The 22,422-nt window shown below is 39.7% G+C and overlaps 2 protein-coding genes across 3 annotated transcripts; one reads left to right on the top strand and one right to left on the bottom strand.

The window, feature by feature from the left end:
• Positions 1-104: 104 nt before the first annotated feature.
• On the bottom strand, positions 105-15,929 carry cd99 (CD99 molecule). Of its 2 annotated transcripts, XM_089008981.1 has the most exons (13): positions 15,675-15,921; positions 13,828-13,860; positions 13,392-13,451; positions 12,111-12,143; positions 10,209-10,259; positions 10,059-10,097; positions 9,779-9,832; positions 9,621-9,689; positions 8,766-8,798; positions 8,418-8,438; positions 2,580-2,696; positions 2,440-2,493; positions 105-1,477 (listed from the first exon to the last, which is right to left on the bottom strand). In XM_089008981.1, the coding sequence occupies exons 1-13, from the start codon at positions 15,733-15,735 to the stop codon at positions 1,449-1,451; spliced, it is 654 nt and encodes a 217-aa protein (XP_088865107.1). In that variant the 5' UTR covers positions 15,736-15,921; the 3' UTR covers positions 105-1,448. The 2 variants fall into 2 exon arrangements, with proteins under 2 accessions (XP_088865107.1, XP_088865114.1); XM_089008988.1 differs by lacking the exons at positions 105-1,477; positions 2,440-2,493; positions 2,580-2,696 and adding an exon at positions 5,141-5,553 and having other exon boundaries at positions 15,675-15,929.
• On the top strand, positions 13,931-22,307 carry dhrsx (dehydrogenase/reductase X-linked). The gene is given in 9 exon segments (XM_089008970.1): positions 13,931-14,874; positions 16,954-17,108; positions 18,675-18,782; positions 19,421-19,489; positions 19,645-19,746; positions 20,687-20,894; positions 20,994-21,076; positions 21,079-21,200; positions 21,555-22,307. Coding segments are annotated over 8 exon segments (966 nt in total). The 5' UTR covers positions 13,931-14,874; positions 16,954-17,008; the 3' UTR covers positions 21,729-22,307.
• The last annotated feature ends 115 nt before the right edge of the window (positions 22,308-22,422 follow it).

Below are 22,422 nucleotides of genomic sequence, written 5' to 3'. Positions count from 1 at the left end.
TATAGTCACAGAAACAGCTGTGTGAAGTGTATGCTGCTGGGTTTTCCCACTCTTATCCAACAAGCAGGTTAAATCATAAAAATAGTGTCAGGCGTTGACACAAATACAAATCTCGCCCTTCACTTTTAATTCCAAAAAGGTAAACACACGTTACAGTACATTCATTCGCACGTCAAAATCTCATGCATTCAATTTGTTCCAGCCTGGCATTCGATTTCCTCCTTTCTCAAACTGTGAGCAAAACACACAATGCCCGAGCGGATAATTTAGCGATAACGTACCTGATGGTGACTTTTGCTTCAAAATTTCGTTTGTAAATAAAATAAAATTAGCGCAACAACAGCCAGCAATTTGAAAAAAAATCAGGTCAGTGCGTTCCAAAAAAAAAGTTACTACCACTGCAACAACAAAAGCTGTCATACATGAGTTACTTGCTATAAGCACATTATCCTTTTTAAAAAAAATGCACCGGGTTTTTGAACAGGGGCGGAGCTACGTGTTGGCCAATGGTAACCTTTTCTGCAAGCCGTATTCTCCGTTATCTTGTGAATCAATGCACGAACTCGAAAGAAACTGAAATGATACATAAAAGCAAGAAAATTTGCCAAGAAAACGGCACTGTATGCTCAATTTGATGCAACAAAAACAAAAGCTATTGACTTTGTTACTTCTTGCATTATGAGCATGTTTTGTTTCATGAAACGCTGACTGTGGATGTGAAACAATGACTTGTAGACCACGCGTACAACCGAGACAAAGCGGACTTCACGAAGCACGATTTCCTTTTGTAGCTGAGCAAATGAGTTACATAAGAAATTGTTTACATGGCGAAGTAGTGTTGTAAAACATAATAGAGTGTATAGGTACTGTATACACTGCATTTACAGTAAAGTCTCGTTATATCGATATCGGTTATATCGATAGTACTGCTTATTACGATACTATTTCTATGAACGCGAGGAGAAAATGTACATGCCGCAGGATCGGATATATCGATAGTCCGGTTATATCGATATTTTTTCCGCCTCCCGAGAATATCGATATAACGACACTTTACTGTATATGGCTTGACCGAAAAAGTTTTGGCTTCGTCCCTGTTTTTTAATACTTATGTCTATTACTGATATGGGGGGAAGGAAAAAAAACGTCATATTAAAATTTTTAAAAAAAGAAAACATGTTATGATAGATGACATTTGCATTATAGCAAAAAAATATCATTATATCTAACAGTCTTCTGAAATGACAACGAAAAGTGTCTGTACAGAAAGAGGTATTACCGTTACAAACGACAAAATATAAAATAACTGATAAAGCCGCTAAAATATATTCTGCCCCAACAAAGAAAGCCAAACCGGTACGCAGCAGACATTTTTGGAGAACGTTGGTACGTCAAGAGTGACCCATTGTTCCGTCCAGGAGGAACATCTTCTTGCCCAGGGCCGCCGTTTAGGATGTCCTGAGCAAATTGCTGTACACTGAAATCAAGAAGCGAGAATGAAAAGACCATCAAGCACAATCATTCCGAACGGCGTTTGGATAGCTGTAATATTTACTTTCTCAAGTTGTGAATTCTCCAACAAGGTTTAGCTAAAGTTCAGCTGTTCTAGTGGGCTTTTTTTCCTGTGACTTGGGCTCCATGGCTTGTAATGTAAGATGTAACTACCGATACCAATGTGTCAGGAAAAGCCTACTGGAACGTCTTGAGCTCAAAGTCAGCTTTATTGTCAAATATGCTAATATGCATGACATACAGTACAGATGAAATTAATGTCCTCTCGGACCCAGCGTGCAAGGCACTTATAATGTGGCTAAAATAGACATACAATTGACAACAGACAATACATGTAATTTCTGAATGTAAAGTGAGGTAGTGTCGTATGTAAAGTGAGGTAATGTAGTAATGCAAAAACAAACAACAAAAAAGGGTTGAAGTGAGGTATTGCAGAAAAAAAACCAGAGAACAAAAAATAGAGCTCAGGATGATAGTACAGCGTGTAGCGTGTACTCAGAGTTCGGTGAGTGTGGCAGTGGGAAGGGGAAGGGGCGGAGGGGGGGCAGGGAGGGAGTTGAGTCTTCATTTTGCTGTTGATAATAATAATAATCCATTTCCATTTCATTTCTAAGCGCCTTTCAAAACTCTCAAAGTCACTTTCCAGTCACAGGATCGTTTTTTTTCTTTGGTCGAGCAGTGGCAGCCACACGCGCCAGCGTTCACTCAACCCGGAAGAAACTCAAATAGATAGAAATCTAGCTAGCTAGATAACAAGCTAGCTATCTGGCTTCACTGAACCCGGAAGTAACTTAAATAGATAGAAAGCTAGCTAGATAACAAGCTAGCTAGCTGGCTAATAGATAGAATAATGACCATTGTTTGTACCAACGTTAGCTATTTGTGATCCCTCTTGCTATTTTGAAGTTAGCAAATTAAAGCGCCTACCTTGAGGGTTAGACTGCGCAGGATGCCGGTCTTTCCCGCTCTCTGGGTCAGCGCCTGCTCACAAATTGTTTGTCCTTAGTCCTCTCCTTGAGTGTGCCGACCACATCAAAGCAACAAATTGTGTCCGAAAGTTTTCGTACCTCCTTGTAATTTAAAACACAATTTTTTCTTCTGGTAAGCAAAGTAACTGGATGCGGCCCCTAAAAGCGCCACCCCGATGGCGCTGACGATTCCTGCGATTGTTCCGGAACCGGCCTCTGCCAAAGACAAATGGAAATTCGGTATAACAGGCGCACAAATCCGAGTCATTTGCTTATACTTTGACTTGATGATTATCAGACGTGTGGAGCTAGCTAGCTATATGGTTAGCTAGATAGATGGCTAGCTAGATAGAGACATAGCTAGATAGAGATGGAGTTAGTTAGAGAGCTAGCTCGCTAGCTAGATAGATAAATTACAAAACAATTGTAACCTACTGAAGTAAGAAAACCTGGGAAACATTTGCTTATACTTTGACTTGATGATTATCAGACGTGTGGAAGATCTGATTTCAATGCAGTCCTAAACGTAGCACTAGCTTGACTTTAAATAGATACTGTAAATGAATGGATGGATAGATGACTAGCTAGATAGATCGTTAGCTAGATAGATGGCTAGCTAGATGGCTAGCTAGTTGGTTAGCTACATAGTCATATGTAGCTAGATAGATGGGGTTAGTTAGATAGCTAGCTCGCTAGCGAGCTAGCTAGATTAAATACAAAAACATTGTACAAATTAACAAATAAACAAATTAATGAGTTGATTATGAAAAATAAGAACTAGTTAATAATAATAACAAGAAAAATACTGTCATAAAAATTAACCGAATACCAGAGAAAACCAGGATACGGTGAATGAAAACATTGCAATCACCACAATGATTTATTTCAACGTTTGGGACACCTCCAACTTCAAAAACATTAGTGGCTTTTGTGCACGGCATTTTCCATTTAGTCCACGTGCTGTCCCGTTTTTGCTCATGATCACGACTCCCTTTGCATTATTCCCAAGTGCATCATATACTTTTTTTTTATACCACACCACAGTGTGTTCAATTGTCAGGGGGCCAAAATGTATTTGTTGTTCTTTTCCCTCCCTCATAACGGATGTGGAAAAAGTGTGGATTCACCTTAATCTTGATTTTCTACTCGAAAGCTGTGCTGATCTCAAATCCAAATCAAGCCAACGCCATTATCTCCAATGATTTGTTAGTAATGACGCTGGTTTACAAACCTGCAGTGTGTTTGGGCACCTTGACATTGGGTGGCGTCCATGTTACATGAACCTGGATGTCCTTTGTTCGAACGCACAACGGTGCTTAGAATGACGACAACTTGACAAACCAAGAACTGATTGCTAATGCTAGCTATGATGGGAATGTGCTGGGTGTGTCTTGACATGAGGTGTTGACAGAAAAAAAAATCAGTGTTGTCAGTTATATCGTGCTTTATGGGCCCCAACGGAACTTGTGGTAGCTAGAACATCCTGTCATGAGACTTGAATGTCCATATAGGCATCCGCAGCCATTCCTGTTTCCTATTTATGCACTGCATACAATACACATGACTCATTGTACTTCCTAAACAGATGACTCTTCACAGGTATAGACGCACCGATCTGCATACGAGCGCAGATCGTTAGGGTTTCGATCACAATTTATCGACCCAAAACAAGAGCATGAGATGTCTCATCATGTACCGGCAACTAATTGCGAATATCATAAATAACTAAAATATCATATAGATATATATAACTGCACAGCTAGATTGTGGCTAGCCTGTGAATGTCATTTTTAAAAAATATTCCAATGCCGATAATTAATAGCCAGATTTACATGGAGACTACACAATGCAGATCTCTGGTTAGCCGTTTTATGTGACGTTATATTTTTCCGATCGTCTGAATGTTATTTTTTTTAATGATTCCATTCTTGTTTACTAATTCATTCACTGACAGACGATGTGCAAAAAAGTGTCCACTCCAGTGCCAGGGTTTTTGTCATTTTATCACCTCATCAGCATAACTAAGCCTATGTTGCCTTAGCAGTCTATTGTCAAACAATCAATTTGGATCGTTCGTACAATAGACTGCTTAGGCAACATAGGCTTAGTTATGCCGATGAGGTGATACCAGGGCAAATTGGGCAATCAGGCCAGTTGTCAGTCAGGACAATAGAAGCAATCAGTGGAGCCGCAAGGATTAGACGTCAGCTCCCCCCAACCTGAGAGCAGGAACCAATCATAGCAGAGAGCACCGCCACGTCTGGACAGTAGGGATAATATATAGGGCCGAAACTACCAGTAAGACTTTAGTTTGCTGACGAAGCTTCTTGGATAAGAAGCGAAACGTCTGACACCTTCGTACGACCATTCCTGTACGACTGAGAGCCTACACAGACAAATTGTATTCACATTTAGCTTTTTTAACCTTGATTAATTAATCCCAATTAAAACACCAGAGGAGTGGCGTTTGCATGACTAAATGTTTCCTGTCCGTCATTGGTCACCTGTACATCGCCCCCTAGTGTACATAAAGCATAACATGTGTCCATATCCGGGCAATGGAAGCAATCCTGCTCGTTTTCAGCCCCGCAAAACAACACACGAGACAGGTGAGGCACGTTTCGGTCAGCGGCAAATGTGTTTAGCACCAAGTGAGACTGTTTATGTTTAGCCAGTTGTTTTTATCAAGACTGGAAATGCCCAAAGAGCTTCTCAGGTAGACGTAACAAATATTTCAAGTGGCGAATTGTTGGGAAAATAAAAACATGTAAATACAAAGAACAGAGAATTCCCTGGATCAATCCCACAAAAGTGAAACAATGTGCGAACAAGTCAGTTTCTATTTGACGATCCTCGAGATCATCGCATCAGATTCAAGTACCGTAGTAGAAAACCCAAAAGCTATTTTTCTCAGGAGAACAACTGGACAATCAGGGCATAACCCGCAAAAGCTCCAAGAGCCTCTCTAAGAGGGGTACCAAAGTCTTTTTTAGATTGGACATCCACATAATGATTTCCTCGGGCATGTTATAATTTAGCATCTTCAGGATTTGTTGCCACGGAAGGTCCGGATCTGCAACAACACAAAATTGCGGCATAGTTTTAGCCAGACAGACTCAACCAAGTGTGGCTCAACTCAACTCTATTTTCTCGAGTACCTTAAAACAACCACCGGCGTATACAAAGTGCCCGACGTGGAGCAAAAATAATTCTGACAACAACAAACAATTAATAACCAAGACAGACAAAAGCGCATAAACAACATCTCATGCTTGTCACGTTTCAGTTTGCGAACAACAGGTGGCAATGTCGGGCCCCGTCTGCAGCTGCACGGGTCATTTTAATCAGTGGCAGTTACTGTAAAAGGACTACCGGCACATCCATGTCAGGTTTGTTTTGTCTTGTCATGTTTTAAAGGGCAACCGACGTCACTTTTTTGTTTTTTAACTGACATCAGAAAAACGTTTTATAGCATCTAAAATACCCAAAACACGCAGTATGATATTTTTATTCAAATGCAAAACACCAATACAAATGACTTAAAGTGTCAAAAATCTGCAAAAAAATTGAGCTGCGAATTGGGCATTTTCAGACAGCCCCGCCCCCAGTTCGTGACGTCACACCAAGACGTCTTGCATTGCTTGAGAATCAAAACAATGGCTTCAGATTCTGATAATACACTTTCTTGTTACACCTCCAGTTATGAATATGATTCAAATAGTTCTGAAGAGGAAAGCATACATGTTTGCAATCGATTAAAGAATTTATTCCGTGTCATTTTGAGGCAAATGGGCAGGGGGGAATGTCTCACCCAAAAAGAAGCAACAAAATGGCCACCGATCTGTGAGGAATGAATCAGCCCGTTTCCACAGGCTGATAAATGATTTCCACGGAGCTTGGACTCCCTCTGCTGGCGGCTTTTGGATGTAACACACGTTTAAAAAAAAAAAATACAGTACAGCAAAATACATTGACGTGATGGAAAGACGCTACAATGCATCTTTTTTACGTCAGGAGACGGTCCTTTTCTGACGTCACGTTAGGACTCGTCACCAACTCAAAAACAAGACTTCCTGAACGTAAAATATAGCTATATGCAGTGGAATCTTATTAAAATACGCTCAGTAGAAGTCATTTGAAGTCATTTTACAAATTATGGACACAACTTGTCCGGAGACGTCGGTTGTCCTTTAACTCATGGTTTTATTTGCTACTTTGGACTAATCTGTTCTAATGACTTTGTTGTTTGAGATTTTGTTCCTGCTGACTTATTTAATACAATTTGTCAAATACACCCTGCTCCTAGCTCCTACCTGCATTTTTGGGGTGCACCACCACCACCACCACCTTGCAAATCATGACAATGCTGAGTCAAAATGAGGTTGAAAACCGGTTTTAAAAAGCCGCCGCATCTTCAAGGTCTCCCTCCAAACCGCCAACGGGACACATCACCACAACTACCACAACACACATCTTGATTTTGTCCCCGCAGCGAGCAAATGTTGGCTATCAAGTCAAACAATGTATTCGCCAAGTTAAAATGTTGACGATTTCACGATCCGAGCCTATGACTCCATTCCTTCTGTTCCAATGCCCCACAACAAAAACAGAACATTCATTGGGTGTAATTACTTGTGATAACATATGGCAACAACGGCAAGCGTACACCTGAGCTATGGCGCTTCAAGGGGGCGTGGCCTGGTGAGCGACATTCGCTAACAAAGCCAATTAATCTCCGTGTGAATGTCTGAATGGGAATTTTGTCCGTTGTACCTGTTTGCGAGCGCTCCCATCTTGTAATTGTGTGTTTGGACTGCTGATTAAATAGTAGAAGGTGCACCAGCGACACTCCTTTTATTTATTGTTTTCACTTGACACATGTTGCTATTGTGTCAATGTCTTTTTGTAATAATCAACGATTATTACAAGATATGACGTGAAAATTCAACGATGTTTCGTGACCAAAACCCTTTTACTACGCTGGTACAACAGTTCATTAACTCATTCACTCCCGTTTCCCAATTTATTTGGTAATTGAAAACCATGACGCGGACCGCCGTTCCCGAATTTGTTTGGGTTTTGTTTTTTCTTGCGTGGGTGCCGATAAAGCCCTGGTCAGACCTCTGGCAATGTTTTTCCCTCCCACGAGGGGGCAGCATTTGCCTTGTCTCCATGTTAGCGCTTTGTTACAGCTTCAGCTGCTGTTAAAGCACTATGTAAACATGTATGGATTCTATTGTATTTTGTACAGCCACCCCCATTTCATGTTCAGATAACTCCAGACCCATATAACTTAGGAATTAACTTTTTTTTCTGACGAAGGAAGGGAGTTATAAGGTTTCTTATGCTAAATTGAATGTTAAACTCGCTTGCATTTGACTCAGCATGATTCAGACTTGATTTTAGTTTTACTCCCTTGTGTTTTCTACTATCTTTGTGGCTGCTTTATTTCCTGTGTATGATAGTTGTCCATGTTAAGCGCTTTGTTACAGCTTCAGCTGTTGTTAAAGCCCTATATAAATCAATATGTATTGTATTTTTTATGTTGTCCTGAAACTCAATATTCAGTGGATCCTGCAATTTAATTGAAAATGACAAAAACCCTGGCACTGGCATGGACACATTTTTGCACATCGTCTAGCAGTGAATGAGGTTTAAAAAAATGTTAGGAAATGTACATTGACTTTGTGCCCGCGGACGAGATGTTGTACACCTCACACGCAAGAAGTCAATAGGCTCACTGAGCAGTCAATGGACGACCACAAGGGCCGAAATGGAGTGGAAAGCAAAACAGCCCATTGTCTTAATTTAACACAGGAAACAGGAATGATGATTCATGCATGGGCTTGATGGGCGATTTCAGGATCCCAGCAGAAGTCATAAAGTATCCAGACCAAAAACAGGAAGTTAAAAAAAAGAAGCAGAGCATTGAGTTACCTTGAGGTTGATCAGCACCATCTGGAAAGATGGAAAGATAATTAATTAGTTAATAATCGCATAGAAGATTTGGTTAATCGAGGCACAGTGATTAGTTTTTTTTTTGTCCCATATGTTTGTGAGTCAGTCAGCATTACAGTCTCCTCGAGGCGGAATTTCACAGCACCTCCCAAATATAAGAGGGTGGAAATTGACATTGCATCCCTAAACATGTGATGTGCAATAGATTATGAATAGACCCGGCGTGATGTGTGCCGCATTGGAACAGCTGCTCCACTTTTTCGTGAGAACTTTTCACTTTGACTGTACCTGCAAAAAAAAGTCATTTGTTTGCAAGAATACACTTACTGTCATAGTTATAGCCGGAATCTCCCGGACGACCTAAGGTTAAAGCAGAAAGGCACATGTAAGTTAAGTATTGAAAAAAAAACAAATGTTAATTATAATTAACTCATCCACTGCCAGATGATGTGCAAAATGTGTCCACTCCAGTGCCAGGGTTTTTGTCATTTTCACTCAAATTTCAGGACCCTCAGAATATTGACTTTGAGGACTACATAAACATTAAATGCAGCGTAAGAAACCTTAGACCACAGGTGTCAAAGTCAAGGCCCGCGGGCCAAATCCGGCCCACCACATCATTTTTTTCGGCCCGCGAAAGCAAATCAAACTTGTTAAATTCCATGATGATTGCTAAAATCTGAGCCAAAATTTCATATTTTTGGATGTCAACCACAATAAAAGTCATTATTCTTGACTTCAGATTTGAAAACGAGTTATTCATTAATTTGCTGTGTGCTCTATATGTAATATTTGAAGGGATTTAAACATTCTAATGGGTTCCCCAAATTCATAACGGCCCTCGAGAGGAAACCATAACTACAATGTGGCCCGCGGCAAAAAATGACTTTGACACCCCTGCCTTAGACTTTCTTCTTTCATCAGAAAAAAAGACTTAATTCCTAAATTATATGGGTCTGGGGTTATCTGAAATGGAAATGGGGGCGGCTGTACAAAAAGCAAATGCTGCCCTCTCTTGGGAGGGAAAAGCATTGCCAGAGGTCTGATCAGCGCTTTATCGGCACCCCCGTAAGAAAATTAATTCGGCAATGGCAGGGAATGAGTTAAAATCTCAGAAAGTATTTAAAAAAATCTTATGTTAATTATATTTAAAACGTGAAGCGTTTCCAGAAGACGTCTTACCTCCATCGGGCTTGTAGTTTCCGTCATCCCCGATATCAAATAAGTCTTTGTCATCAAAGCTGCCACCACCTATGGAGAATTACCCAAATAACTTTATTATTGAAGACAAAACAGACTTGGCGTGCAAAAAAAAAACAACATGTTGCTTCCAAACTCACCTCCACTGGGCTTTTGTGGATTGACCGCAGGTCTGTCAGGTTTGGCATTTGGGTCTTATAAAAAAAAAGACCAAAAAAAGGAATGAATTGGAGGAAACCTGTAACATTTCATTTTGATGTACGCTCATCATGGGCATAAAATGTCGTTTGACGATGAGGCGGCCCTTCAGGATTGACTTGAGCCGTTATTTTTGAAGTGTGGAATCAACGTTAAGTTAAAGATTCCACTTGTCAAAGGAAACATTGAATAATGATGAGGAACCAACAGTACAAGCGTTACCTGGATTTAGAGCATCCTCGAGGTCAAATCCGAAGCCATCTGTACACAAAAATACCAGTGAGGCCAACTCAATAGTGACACAAAAGTAAAGGCTGCTTTTGTCATTGTGATTTTTTTTGTTCTCAGACAAAAAAAGAGGGCTCACTTTACCAGAATTTCCGGGGTTAGGCTGAGGCTTCTTAGGTTTCTCTTCTGGTTCATCTTGAAAAAAAAAATATGGTCAGCATCTAATCTTTTACTTCAACATTTAATTGATATAATTAAGAATTAAAGGACAACTGACGTCACTTTTTTGTTTCTTAACTGACATCAGAAAAACGTTTTATAGCATCTAAAATACCCAAAACACGCAGTATGATATTTTTATTCGAATGCAAAACACCAATAAAAATGACTTAGTGTCCAAAATCTGCAAAAAAAATTGGGCTGCGAATTGGGCATTTTCAGAAAGTCCCGCCCCCAGTTCGTGATGTCACGCCAAGACGTCTTGCATTGCTGGAGAATCAAAACAATGGCTTCAGATTCGGAGAATATGCTTTCTTGTTACACATCCAGTTATGAATATGATTCAAATAGTTCTGAAGAGGAAAGCATACACGTTTGCAATCGATTAAAGAATTTATTCAGTGTCATTTTGAGGCATCTGGACTGCAATGTAGCGTCCCAGAAAAGAGGCAGGAAAAATGGCGACCAGCTCCTGTGAGGAATGAATCAGCCCGTTTCCACAGGCTGATGAATTCCTTCCATGGAGCTTGGATGCCCTCTTCTGGTGGCTTTTGGGTGCAACACGAGGTTTTCAGACCAAACAGGTACAGCAAAATACATTGACGTGATGGAAGGACTGCTACAATGTGTCTTTTTTTTCGGTCAGGGTCCGGAGCGTTGCTTAGTTACGAGGGCAATCCTGCACTTTACGTTTTGTTCTTAAACTAAGTCGCGGCGGCAGTTAGCTTCCCACAGTTCGTTGCAATTAAGGCCTTTTTAATATTTTGTGGGAAGAATCTGCTCAAAGCTTACGTTATAAAGGTGTTCACTGGTAGCAAACTCGGCGAATGAAAGATGAATGACCTGAAATCGGGACTTTGGAATACAGTGTATGAACATTATCGGGGTGGGAACGTAGTCAGCAGAGTATATGTAGAAAAGAGGTGCTTTAAAAAAAAAAAGGTAAAATGGTTTCAGCAGGTTTGGCTTTAACAACATATAACTCTCAGCAAACATGTAATGTTAGGGATTCGGTCAGATTTTAACTGCAGATTCATACAGATACACAATACACAGGGTGCAAAAAAGTATCAACAGAAATCATAATGATTTCAAAAAATCAATCAATTCAGAGTATAAATAAATACAGAACAGGATGTAAGTTGAATTGCTATTGTGTTATCTTTCATTCTGTTGTACATTTAGTAATGTTTGAAATGGATACGAATAATCCTGGGCCGCCACCTCCACCAAGCGCTTGGAGCCTTCGCGGGCCCAAATTTAAGGATAAAATTGGCTAAGTCGATCACTTCAACAAAGTTTTACGCTTGGCAGTGCAAAATCTGGAAGAGTATTTCGAATGGGTGTGAGAGCTTACTCGTGCAAATCATCCTCCTTGCAAAGTTTTAGCAGTCACGCAGCCCTTTAGCCTTTTTTTCTAAGCTTTTCTTTGACTAGTAGCAACCACAACGTGAATAGGTGCTTGAATGACGAGTCAGAAAAAAATAATCCGCTTGTTTTATATGGCCATTTTTTTTTTACCTTTCAAATGATGTTAAACTTAAAACCATGTCATAATTTATGTTGACTTATGTTTAGCATCAACCACTGGACAAATTTGGATATTAGTGCATGGGACTTTGACAAAAAAAAATCTCTTTTTATTAATTTATTCAGTTAACTTTTTGTTTATTTAATTTTGCTACTCCAAAACACTGCTTAGAATGCAGAATGTGCACATAAAAACACAAACACGAAAGTCAATCTAGAATGCTGATAGATTATTGTCCATTTTCGGGACATATAGGCTCAGCATAGACACGTATTGATAGCAACTGTATATTTTACCTGGTCCAAAGGCATCTGAAAGGTCCAGACCACCTATGGGGAGAAAATAATAAGACTTTTGATGTCAGTTTGGCATAAGCTAAATAACAACAAACAAAAATACAAATAATGCACCATGAGAGCTGCAGATTAAAATGGACCCAATCCTAGATGATGTCAAACAACAGTTATCACATGTAGAGAAATCAAGTGAAGGCAACACACAAGCTCTACACGGGAGGTCACCTAGTACAGCGACAAGTATGAAGCTGTTGTAGGGATCAAGGCAGAGCAGCCGTGTATTATCATGACAAAAGTCTCGCCTTTTCTCCCCCGCTGAACAAAAAAAAAAGTGGATGAGCTCTTTGTAGACGTGCTGGTCGATCAGGTCCCACGTGAAGGGGGAAATTTGTTGACTGTTGGGTGTGAAATTGTTCTGAAATAGCTTTTGTGACAACAGTCCTGGAATTTTTCTTACACACTTTGAATAATGTAGACCGCATATTTTCAAATGTCAACTATCCAGCCGGATTCAACAAATACCGTATTTTTTGGATGATACGTCGCTCCGGATTATAGGTTGCACCAGCCAAAAAATGCATAATTAAGAAGAAAAAAACCCATATAGGTCGCACTGGAGGATAAGTCGCATTTTTGGGGAAAATGTATTTGATAAAATCCAACACCAAACAACATACATGTCATCTTGAAAAGCAATTTAAAATAAATAAATTAAAATAAAATAAAATAGAGAACATCAGGCTCCGTTTCACTTCTTTTTTTTCCAACATAACACCGCAGCTCTCGCTCTACGCAACTCCGATGGACATACCTCCTTTTTGGTAACCTAGAACAGTCTTTTACAAGAGTTATTCAGATAACTCTAGCACAAAGAACATGCTAACAAGTTTACCAAAATATCAGGTTTTACTCCAAATCACCAAATCCAAGGAAATCTTCATCCTCTGTGTCACTTTTAAATAACTCCCCCAACTCGGCAGGTAGACAAGGCGCCACTTCCTCTTCTCTGCGCTCTTGCGGTTTAATGTGAAAATAACATGTGAAATGATATACAGTAATATAAAAAAGCATATATAAGTCGCTCCGATTCATAAGTCGCACCCCCGACCAAACTATGAAAAAAACGGTAGATAAAAATAAATACATAAATAATCCACCACCTTAACATACTTCCACAGTTTATATCAATATTCTTGCATTTGTGATTTTGATCCTCTTTAAATAATAAGGCCCCCAAAATATTTTTTACACTTGCTAACACCCCAAAAAAAGGTTACAAACCATCAAAATCAGGATTCGCTGGGACTTTTGGTTGTTCTTTGGGTTTTGGCGGAGTTGGCTCTAGAAAGAACAGAAACAAACAAGTGTTCTGAATCTGTCGCCTATGTCCGGGCATCGTTTCACATCTGCACTTTTGAGACAATGTCGATATGAATTGATCATAAAATGTAATATGACCTTTTGCACATATACTGTGTGTGTGTGTGTGTGTGTGTGTGTGTGTGTGTGTGTGTGTGTGTGTGTGTGTGTGTGTGTGTGTGTGTGTGTGTGTGTGTGTGTGTGTGTGTGTGTGTGTGTGTGTGTGTGTCCCATTTACACCCATGGATAAAAGTTATTGATTAGAAGACCAATTAGATATTATTGATTAGAAGTAAAAAACTGTATGTTTCTTGAAGCCATTTAAAAAAAACAAACAGCTAAAGACAGAACAACTCACCTACGTCATCCAGAGCATCAAACAGATCAAATCCTGTAAGAGAGAGACAATTAAAAAAAAACTACATTCAGTGCTGCATTGTATTAATATACTATTCATATAATTATTCCGAATTACTTTTTGTACCTACAAATCCAAACAAATTAGTTATTGTCTTTAAAACATATGTGCCAAGATGAACTTTGACCACCTCTGCCATAATCTTAACTAAACAAAAAGGCATAGGGCAGAGCATGACAACCCACACTGTCTCGTTGGAGTAACTGCAGCGAGAAGAAAGGATAACTAACTGCACTTTTGCGTTTAAATTCAATCAATATTATCTTTCTTTGCCAGTTTTGCAACATTTATTCAGTTTTATTTTCCAGCCTGACAACCGCTGACAAGAGCACCAAAAATGTGACCCTGTTTTGATGAAACCGGTTTGTACTGTAACTTGTAATATGGCCTTACCGGTTATATTTTATGCTTTTAAGCTATATTTACTCTTTCAAGATAATGTCACCTAAAATTGAGCTGAGAGTTTGGAAAGAAGACATTCGGGACATAACTGACATACACAGGATATATCGCCCACTGATAACCTCCAAGGACCACAATGTGGTCATCTCCTGCATGTCTGTTCTAAAAAAAAAAAGAACTTGCCAATCATGGTAAATTGTGATTTTGTTGCATAAGTGACCATTTAAAAATATGAACATTGGCAGAGATGTATAGGGGAAAAATAACTTGAATAGGTATTCATCTGAAGGTGGCCCGGTAGTCAAGTGGTTAGCACACCAGCTTCACAGTGCAGAGGTTGCCGGTTCGTGTCCCAGTCTGGCCTCCCTGTGTGGAGTTTGCATTTTGGAGTTTCCTCCCACAGTCTAAAACATGCATGGCAGTCAGATTGACCACTCCAAATTGTCCCTAGGTATGAGTGTGAGAGTGACTGTTGTATGTGTTGTGTGCCCTGCGTTTGGCTGGCAACCAATTCAGGGTGTTCCATGCCTCGTGCCCGAAGACAGCTGAGATAGGCTCCAGCACGACCCTAATGAGGAATAAGCGGTATGTAAAATGGATGGATATTCATCTGTCTCCTTGTAATTGTAAAATCTTGGTGATGTTGTATGATGTATCTTCATATACATTACGTGAGTACCCTTTGTTCTTATCCTGTCACTGTTAAGTGTCCTTGAGTTTTCAAAGGTGCTTATAAATGACATGTATTATTATATAATTATTATTATTGATGTTGAATCATAATACGATAACCTTCAGTAGTGTCCATGCAATTGGTAGCCCTTTGCATCAATCAATATACAAGGTTTTCATCTTCAAAAACGTTACCCCGCCTGTATGGCTATGGTACAATATTTACTACATTAGTCAACTCAATTATTCTGAAATTGATATTTAGTTAAAAAAACAATGACACCATTGTGACTCGAGCTAAAAGTATACTGCAATAAATGAAGGCAGATTCGGTGGTTTGGACTGTCGGAAACACCCACCCCTCAAGAGTTAATATCCCCCACCCCCCTTGTGTCTGTTTGGCCAGATTTCAGGGGTGCTGAGGGCACTCTCGTCGTATTCCACGATAAATACTGTATCAAATCGTTTATTCAGCACATCGATGTCTGATGTTAAATTTAAGACCAATCTCCTGTCAGCAGGCATTTTGATATTTGGCGGTGACTCAAGCTCCATGCAAAACAAGATATGTTTTTGGAGCCCCGTTAAATAAGAGTCCTTTGGCGACTAATGTGAGGCCAGACCATTGCAAAAATATGAAACACCGATTAAGTTGGCTTTCAAATGGATAATTAATTACGCTCCCGAAAATACAAAACGGGTTGGAAACTTGCCGTCCTGCGTCAATGCCCCGGTCGCTAAGAGAAGTAAGGCGGGCAGCAGACAAAACTTCATGTTGACAAAAAAAGTACGATCTCCTCGGATTTTTCGGTGTCCAGACAAGAAAGAAAGTTACAACCAAAAAAACCAGGTATGCGGTTGGAGGTCGTTCCGGTGTGTATTTCGCTCTGGGATATTTCAGGGAGCCGCGCAGGCAATAACACGACTGCTCAGCGGTATCCAGTTACAAAAGCGCTCGTGAGTCAACTTGGTACCGGACCAGTTGGGTGTGGCAGGGCGTTCCTCTAAAAGAAAACACGTTCACGTTTCTGTGACTAATAAAATGACTAAGACAAGTGAGTTGGACAAGATTTATATTTTTTTCGAAAGAATTGGATTTAAGTAAGTGTCACGACGCACAGTTGAGTATTTTGAAACGTTACGAATGTGGAGCAAGAGATTGAAAATTAACCTCTACTCCCACCTGGCGGTTAAAAGCAGAATGAAATGAAATCCACGATTCAAAACTGTATTACATAAGTGCTTGAAGGGAAATTCTCATCAGTAGCGGAACAATTCCTTTGGGTTCTTTTTAAACTTCAGAACCACAGAAACAGTATCCTTCATCAGCAAATATACCCTCGGGTAAAAATAACCTCACCACGTAATGTGTACAGTATAATGTCAATTCATTCTGATCCATGTGCGCCAAAAAAGCCACCCTAGCTAATGAATAGCTAAAGGAATTGCGAGTGTTTGCCTGAAGATATTCCCAATTACCGGTGCAGTACTCTGTTCTAAAAGAATTCTTTGTGATCAAGTCAGTTCCGTTGGAAACGGTCAGTAATAAAACTTTATTCGTTAACCCGTGGATAACACTGTGACATCCCGAGAAGTACAGTGTTTTTCCAAGAATAAACTCTGAATAAAAGAGTCTTAATTTTATGGGACAAAGTATATTGTACACTTGATTATTATTTTTTGTTGCTTATCAAACACCTGTTTGGAACATCCTACAGGATAAGTGGGAACAGGGGGAACAATGACTGAGGACAGACTGAATTGCCAAGTGGAACATCGTTCTTTGATCTGACAAGTTCACATTTACAATTAAAATGTGCCTTTTCTCTCGCTTTTAATAACTTGTCATCCAAGTTAAAAAAAAAAACATGATCAACTCAATTTTGGTTTTAAATCTGCAATGGATGGAAAAATTCCTGTCGCCTCTGACGCTCAGTGACGTCTATACTTCGGGGGCGGAACTAATGCGAGAATATTTTTGTTTCCACCCAGGCGATAGATGGTACTGCACACATAGTCGGTCGCTGGAAAGGCAGGAAGAGGAATCATGAATCCCTTGTCTACTTTAGTGCCTTTACTGAAATTGTACTACTGTGGAATCAGAGTTCTCATCTACCAGATGTTCAACAGATCTTTTACCCTACCAGGTTGGTTGTATTATTATTTATTAAATTCATCGGCTCATTTAAGAAAATAGAATAAATTGTAGTTTTTATTTGCTGTATATTACTCAATATTAGTATTCTGAATAAATGGCGTTCATGATATTTTTGTTGGCGTTCCAAACTTTAAAGTAAACGAGAAATATTCTCTTTTATTTTGGACTACTGTCATTTCTTCCACCCATTGCTGTATTATGATAAGGCAGAGATGACAAAACCACTAATTTATGTACTCACCGATAGTTGTCTAAAAATAATTGCAGAAGTAGAAGTATGATTCACTCATTTCTTTTGGTACAAAAAACATTCACTCTCCTAAAATCTAATAAATACATAATCTAATATTTGCTTGTCTGTGATAATTATGACACCTAGTTCGATAATTTAAAACTTGGACTTCTTCACACAAAATAGTTTTAAATTTGTATTATTAAATTGCCCTGAAGGCCTTTAAGAGAGTTGATGCATATTACTTGTACAGAAGAGTCATTTAAGACAATATGGATGCATTTTGCCGGGGTTAAAATTTTAATTCTAAATGGTATTGAATAGTCTTAAATTGAAAATTACAGTAATATCATTCACATACTGCATGCAGCCAAAGAGAGGTCGAATCTCGAAACATTTTTTTTTTTTTAATGCAATCTGTCCTACATAGTTTGTTCTTTACATAATCGGATTCTTTGTGAAAGGTCAAACTGGCGAAGTGGCGAAAGGAGTTGAAAAAAGAAGAGCAAAAAAATTGTGGTGCAGCATGTGAGCCTCACAAGGAAGGGCATTATGAACTGGGGACTCATTGCTCATAATCTGGACAACAATGCTACTTATTTAAATACTTACGATGGGTTAATCCCAAACCATGAAAAATTGATCACAACAGATTAGTGAGGAACAATTTTCAGGATTGAGAAAGAGAGAGAGAGAGAGAGAGAGAGAGAGAGAGAGAGAGAGAGAGAGAGAGAGAGAGAGAGAGAGAGAGAGAGAGAGAGAGAGAGAGAGAGAGAGAGAGAGAGAGAGAGTCCGAAAGCTAGAGAGAAAGAGAGCTAGAGAGGGGGAAGACTGGAGAGGGACAGAGAGTTAGAGTGAGAGTCGGGTCGAAAGTGAGAGAGACACCACATTTCAAACTTTAAACAAGTTGGACACATTCAAGAAGTGAAGCGAAATTGTGTTTATATTTTAAACTTTTCTTGGAGGAAAAAAACCCAACTTGAAAAAAATGGGGCATACCAAATTCTCCTCCCCCCCAAAGTAATATTTTACAGAACCATCTTTTGCTATGATTACAGCTGGGAGTCTTTTTTTGCGGTCCGTCTCAGATCAGTTTTGCACATCTCGAGACAGATTTTTGCTTTTCTTACAAAGCAGCTTTTGTGGATTACTTACAGCCTTTTTGTGAATAGCGGTTCTGCTTTGCAAGAGATTTAAAGCCTGTTAACCCTCCCATTCACACACGTATCCCAAACACCCTCATCCAATTAGAAACATTCTGTCAACCGAAAAGAACATTTAATATCATTGTGTGCTCATTTTGTACCGTCTCTTGTCTTACAGTCCTGCAGAAGCAGAACGGAAGAGTGGGCATTGTCACTGGTGGAACCAGAGGAATGGGTTATGAGACGGCAAAACACCTGGCAAGACTTGGCATGCATGTCATTATCGGTAGGCTTCTGTCGAGTCCGTTTGCACTCAGCAGCTTAACCTTTACGTTTGTTTTTATTTTATAGTGTCAATCCTGACATAATATCCCACACATGTCCAAAGTCCAGCCTGGGGGCCAAATGTTGCCCCTGGTCAATTTTCATCCCGTCCGCAGCCTCCCTTCTAAAATTAATAACGTCTAAATCTAAACATTGGGCAGTAGCAGTTATCTGCGTTTATGTGCTCCCATCTAGAGGCCGAATCAGGAATAGCAACTTACTACACGAGTAATTGAATGAGCCCCCAATTTTCTCAAATGGCGATTTTCTACATAAAAAAAAAAATATTCTATCGATATTCTCGGGAGTCTGAAAAAATATCTATATAACCGGACTATCGATATATCCGATCCTGCGGGCATGTAATTTTCTCCGTGCGTGCATAGAAATAGTATCGTAATAAGCAGTACTATCGATATAACAGATATCGATATAACGAGACTTTACTGTATTTGCATTTCAGAAATCATAACCGGAAGCAATTACTAGTAAAGCCTTGAGATCTTGTATATTTTGATATGAATACATACTTTGATGAATTCTAAATGGCTAAAAGAGACCTTTATGACTTTTAATGACCCTTCTGTCATTCATCTCCAGCCGGCAATGAAAAAGAAGAGGGCTTAGCCGCCGCAAAGACGATTCAGGAAGAATGCAAAGAGGGAAAAGGTAATTATTTTATACATTGACCACAAGAGAGATTCATTTCCTAAACACCCAATTTGAAGTTGTCGTACAGCGTGTCCATATATCATGTGTGTCACTTCTGGACCTGCCTGCGTGGATGCTCCTTTTGTTAATCTAACTTGTCATCAAATTTCTAGCGGAGTTTCTCTTTCTGGATTTGACTTCCCTGAATTCAGTCCAGAATTTTGTCAAAACCTTCAAAGGCCGAGGGCTTCCTCTGCATCTTCTGGTGAATAATGGTAGGTGGTTTAGTGTGTGTGTGTGTCATGTATTTTTAAAATAATTAATTAGTAGTTAGTTAATTAATTCGTTTTTATGTTTTTCTTTGGGAGAAGGGGGTTATTTCAGTAAACGAGGGTTGAGTAGTAACATAACAGTTCAGAAGTGCAGAGTTGGATTCAGGGCCTTCCTGTGCGGAAGTTTGTATGTCGTACCCGTACCTGCGTGGGTTTTCTGCGGGTATTTCAGTTTCCTCCTGCATTCCAAAAATATACATGACAGATTAATTGAACACTCGAAATCGTCCCTAACTGTGATTGTGACCTTGAATGGTTGGTTATTTTTCTCTGTATGGCCTGCGATTGGCTGGCAACCAGTTTAAGGTGTCCCCGCCTACTGCCCAAAGATAGCTCATATAGGCTCCGGCACCCCCTGTGACCCTTGAGGGAAGAAACAGATCATCAAATTTTATAGTAGTAGGCCTTTTGACTAAAGATGGGAAAATGAAGCTTCATGAAGCACGTGATATTTTTGACTTCACCAGGTTTTATAGTAGTATTTTTAGGAGTAGGCCTTTAACATGCCAATCAAACCTCTGAAGGTGGAGGACACTGATTCGCTGTGGCGACCCCTTCAAGGGAAAAGCTGAAAGGAAAAGAAGAAGTAGGCCTTTAATGTTATGAAAAATATACTACCATTTACTATATTTACTATAATTGTCATGTACATCCCATCTCGACCGTAACATTTGAATGAAATTCATGTTGTAAACAATTTTGTATACTGAAAATCATGGTAATTTCAATTCTACTCATTGCGGTACAAATGTCGTTTGCAATGCTGATTCGTGTTTTGGTATGGGTTTTGTTTTTTTGGGCAAAGTATTCAAACTGATAAATAGCATTCTATTCATTTTTACAAGAAAAGATGATGACATCTTGCATGTGTCCCTGCGCATAGCTGGAACCATGTTGGTCCCCGAGATGCAGACAGAAGATGGTTTTGAAGCCCACTTTTCCCTCAACTACCTCGGCCACTTCCTACTGACCAACCTGCTGCTTGATTTACTGAAGAAATCAGGAAATCTGGGCAACTCTTCCCGAATCGTCAACATGTCCTCCGCAACACACTATGCGGGGGTTATACACATGAAGGATCTCAACAGGAGGTAAATGCTTGCCTTGTTTAATTCTGGAAGTGAACATGTTTCGTTCCTAAATGTAAAAATAGTACAAAATCTCTGGTCTTTTTTTTTCTCCCTTGCCAGGTTAAGCTACAGCTCCCATGGTGCCTACGCCCAAAGTAAACTTGCCTTAGTCCTTTTCACTTACTACCTACAAGAGCAGATGACAACCAAGGTTTCCCGGTGATGGTCAACGCCGTGGATCCAGGGATGGTGGACACGGCGCTCTACAACAACCTGTGGAGCCTTGCGCAGGCACTCAAAAAGCCATTTGCAAAGACTTTGTTCAGGGTACTACAGGCTACACGTCACCCTCTCCCCCCCAAAAAAAATAAAAATAAATTAAAAAAAAACACGTGTCAAATGTAGTGATGGGCAAGTGAAGCTTCATGAAGCACATTTGATAGTTTGACTCCTAAATGGCACTCTTGGTTTAAAGATGCAGTGGATTTTTAAGACATTTCCTTTGCACTTTGCACTAACCTGGTGGAGTCAAAAATATCACATGTGCTTCATGAAGCTTCATTTTCCCATCTTTAGTCAAAAGAGAAAATAAAAAGAACTACATTGTATGTGATCCTAGCTAGACCAAAAGTAACCTTTCAAAATTGTGTGAAATAAACTTTCTTTTGTTTACTCTCTCAGACTCCGGCAGAAGGTGCCTCGATCATCATGTATGCTGCAGCTGCCTCGGAGATGGAAGGGGTGGGTGGTTGCTACCTCTATAACGGCGAAAAGAGACAATCGGCCAAAGACTCCTATGACCCTGAGCTTCAAGCGGAGTTATGGCAAATGAGTTGTCAACTCGCAGGCCTATAGAAGGCCTGATATTAAAGATGGCTGTCCATCCAAGACCTACACATCCATGTTAAACTCAAAGTAAGGAAAAGCTCAGGGCTAACAGGGTTTTCCGGTGCAAATGATATGAGCATAAAATGACTTTTCTCATTTAAATTAGACCTGTGAGTCCAGACCACCTATCCATTTTCTGAAACACTTTAACCCCTCAAGGGATGCTGGAACCAATCCCAGATGACTTTAGGCAGTATGGCTAAGTGTTTTTCATTCCAAACTGGATAGATGGATGCTTTTGTTTCTCCCCGTCAACAACGTTAGTAACAAGAAGTGCAATCAAATGCCTGTGCACAAGAGGTCCACTGTGTTTTCAGCTGTTACTACCAATATAACTGAATTATTGCTTTGTGTTCAACTAAACAAGCCCAGATTTCTCATAAATGAACTCATGGGTAAATTTATATTAGGTCACCATGATATACGTGTAATATATGTGCACATACACATTTTGCTTTAATGTGACATGCGCGCCTTGACTCAATTAAAGCTAAATTGAGTATATCTGCTGTTGTCTCTGTGTTGATCTGGAGCTTACATACACCTTGGAAGCACCACGACTGTGTGATTAAAATTTGAAAATATGGTATTTTTTTATACGGCATCTGGTTATTTTTGCCCCCAGATCAATAGGTGGCGGTAATTACTTAATATGAGACTT

The sequence above is a fragment of the Hippocampus bargibanti genome, linkage group LG01, assembly GCF_051943395.1.
Source record: "Hippocampus bargibanti isolate YZ-2025 linkage group LG01, ASM5194339v1, whole genome shotgun sequence".
NCBI classification, from domain to species: Eukaryota; Metazoa; Chordata; class Actinopteri; order Syngnathiformes; family Syngnathidae; genus Hippocampus; species Hippocampus bargibanti.
Note: the sequence above shows the minus strand (reverse complement) of the source record. Positions and strands in the feature narration are given on the sequence as shown.

What these genes read in the sequence shown, in the direction of transcription:
- cd99 (XM_089008981.1), bottom strand. Translation starts at nt 15,735, where the DNA reads ATGAAGTTTTGTCTGCTGCCCGCCTTACTTCTCTTAGCGACCGGGGCA. An exon ending in TTCAGATGCCTTTGGACCAG is followed by an intron (nt 10,260 to 12,110) that starts GTAAAATATACA and finishes TTTTTTTTCAAG; the next exon opens with ATGAACCAGAAGAGAAACCT. An exon ending in TGGTGCTGATCAACCTCAAG is followed by an intron (nt 2,697 to 8,417) that starts GTAACTCAATGC and finishes TGTCTTTGGCAG; the next exon opens with AGGCCGGTTCCGGAACAATC.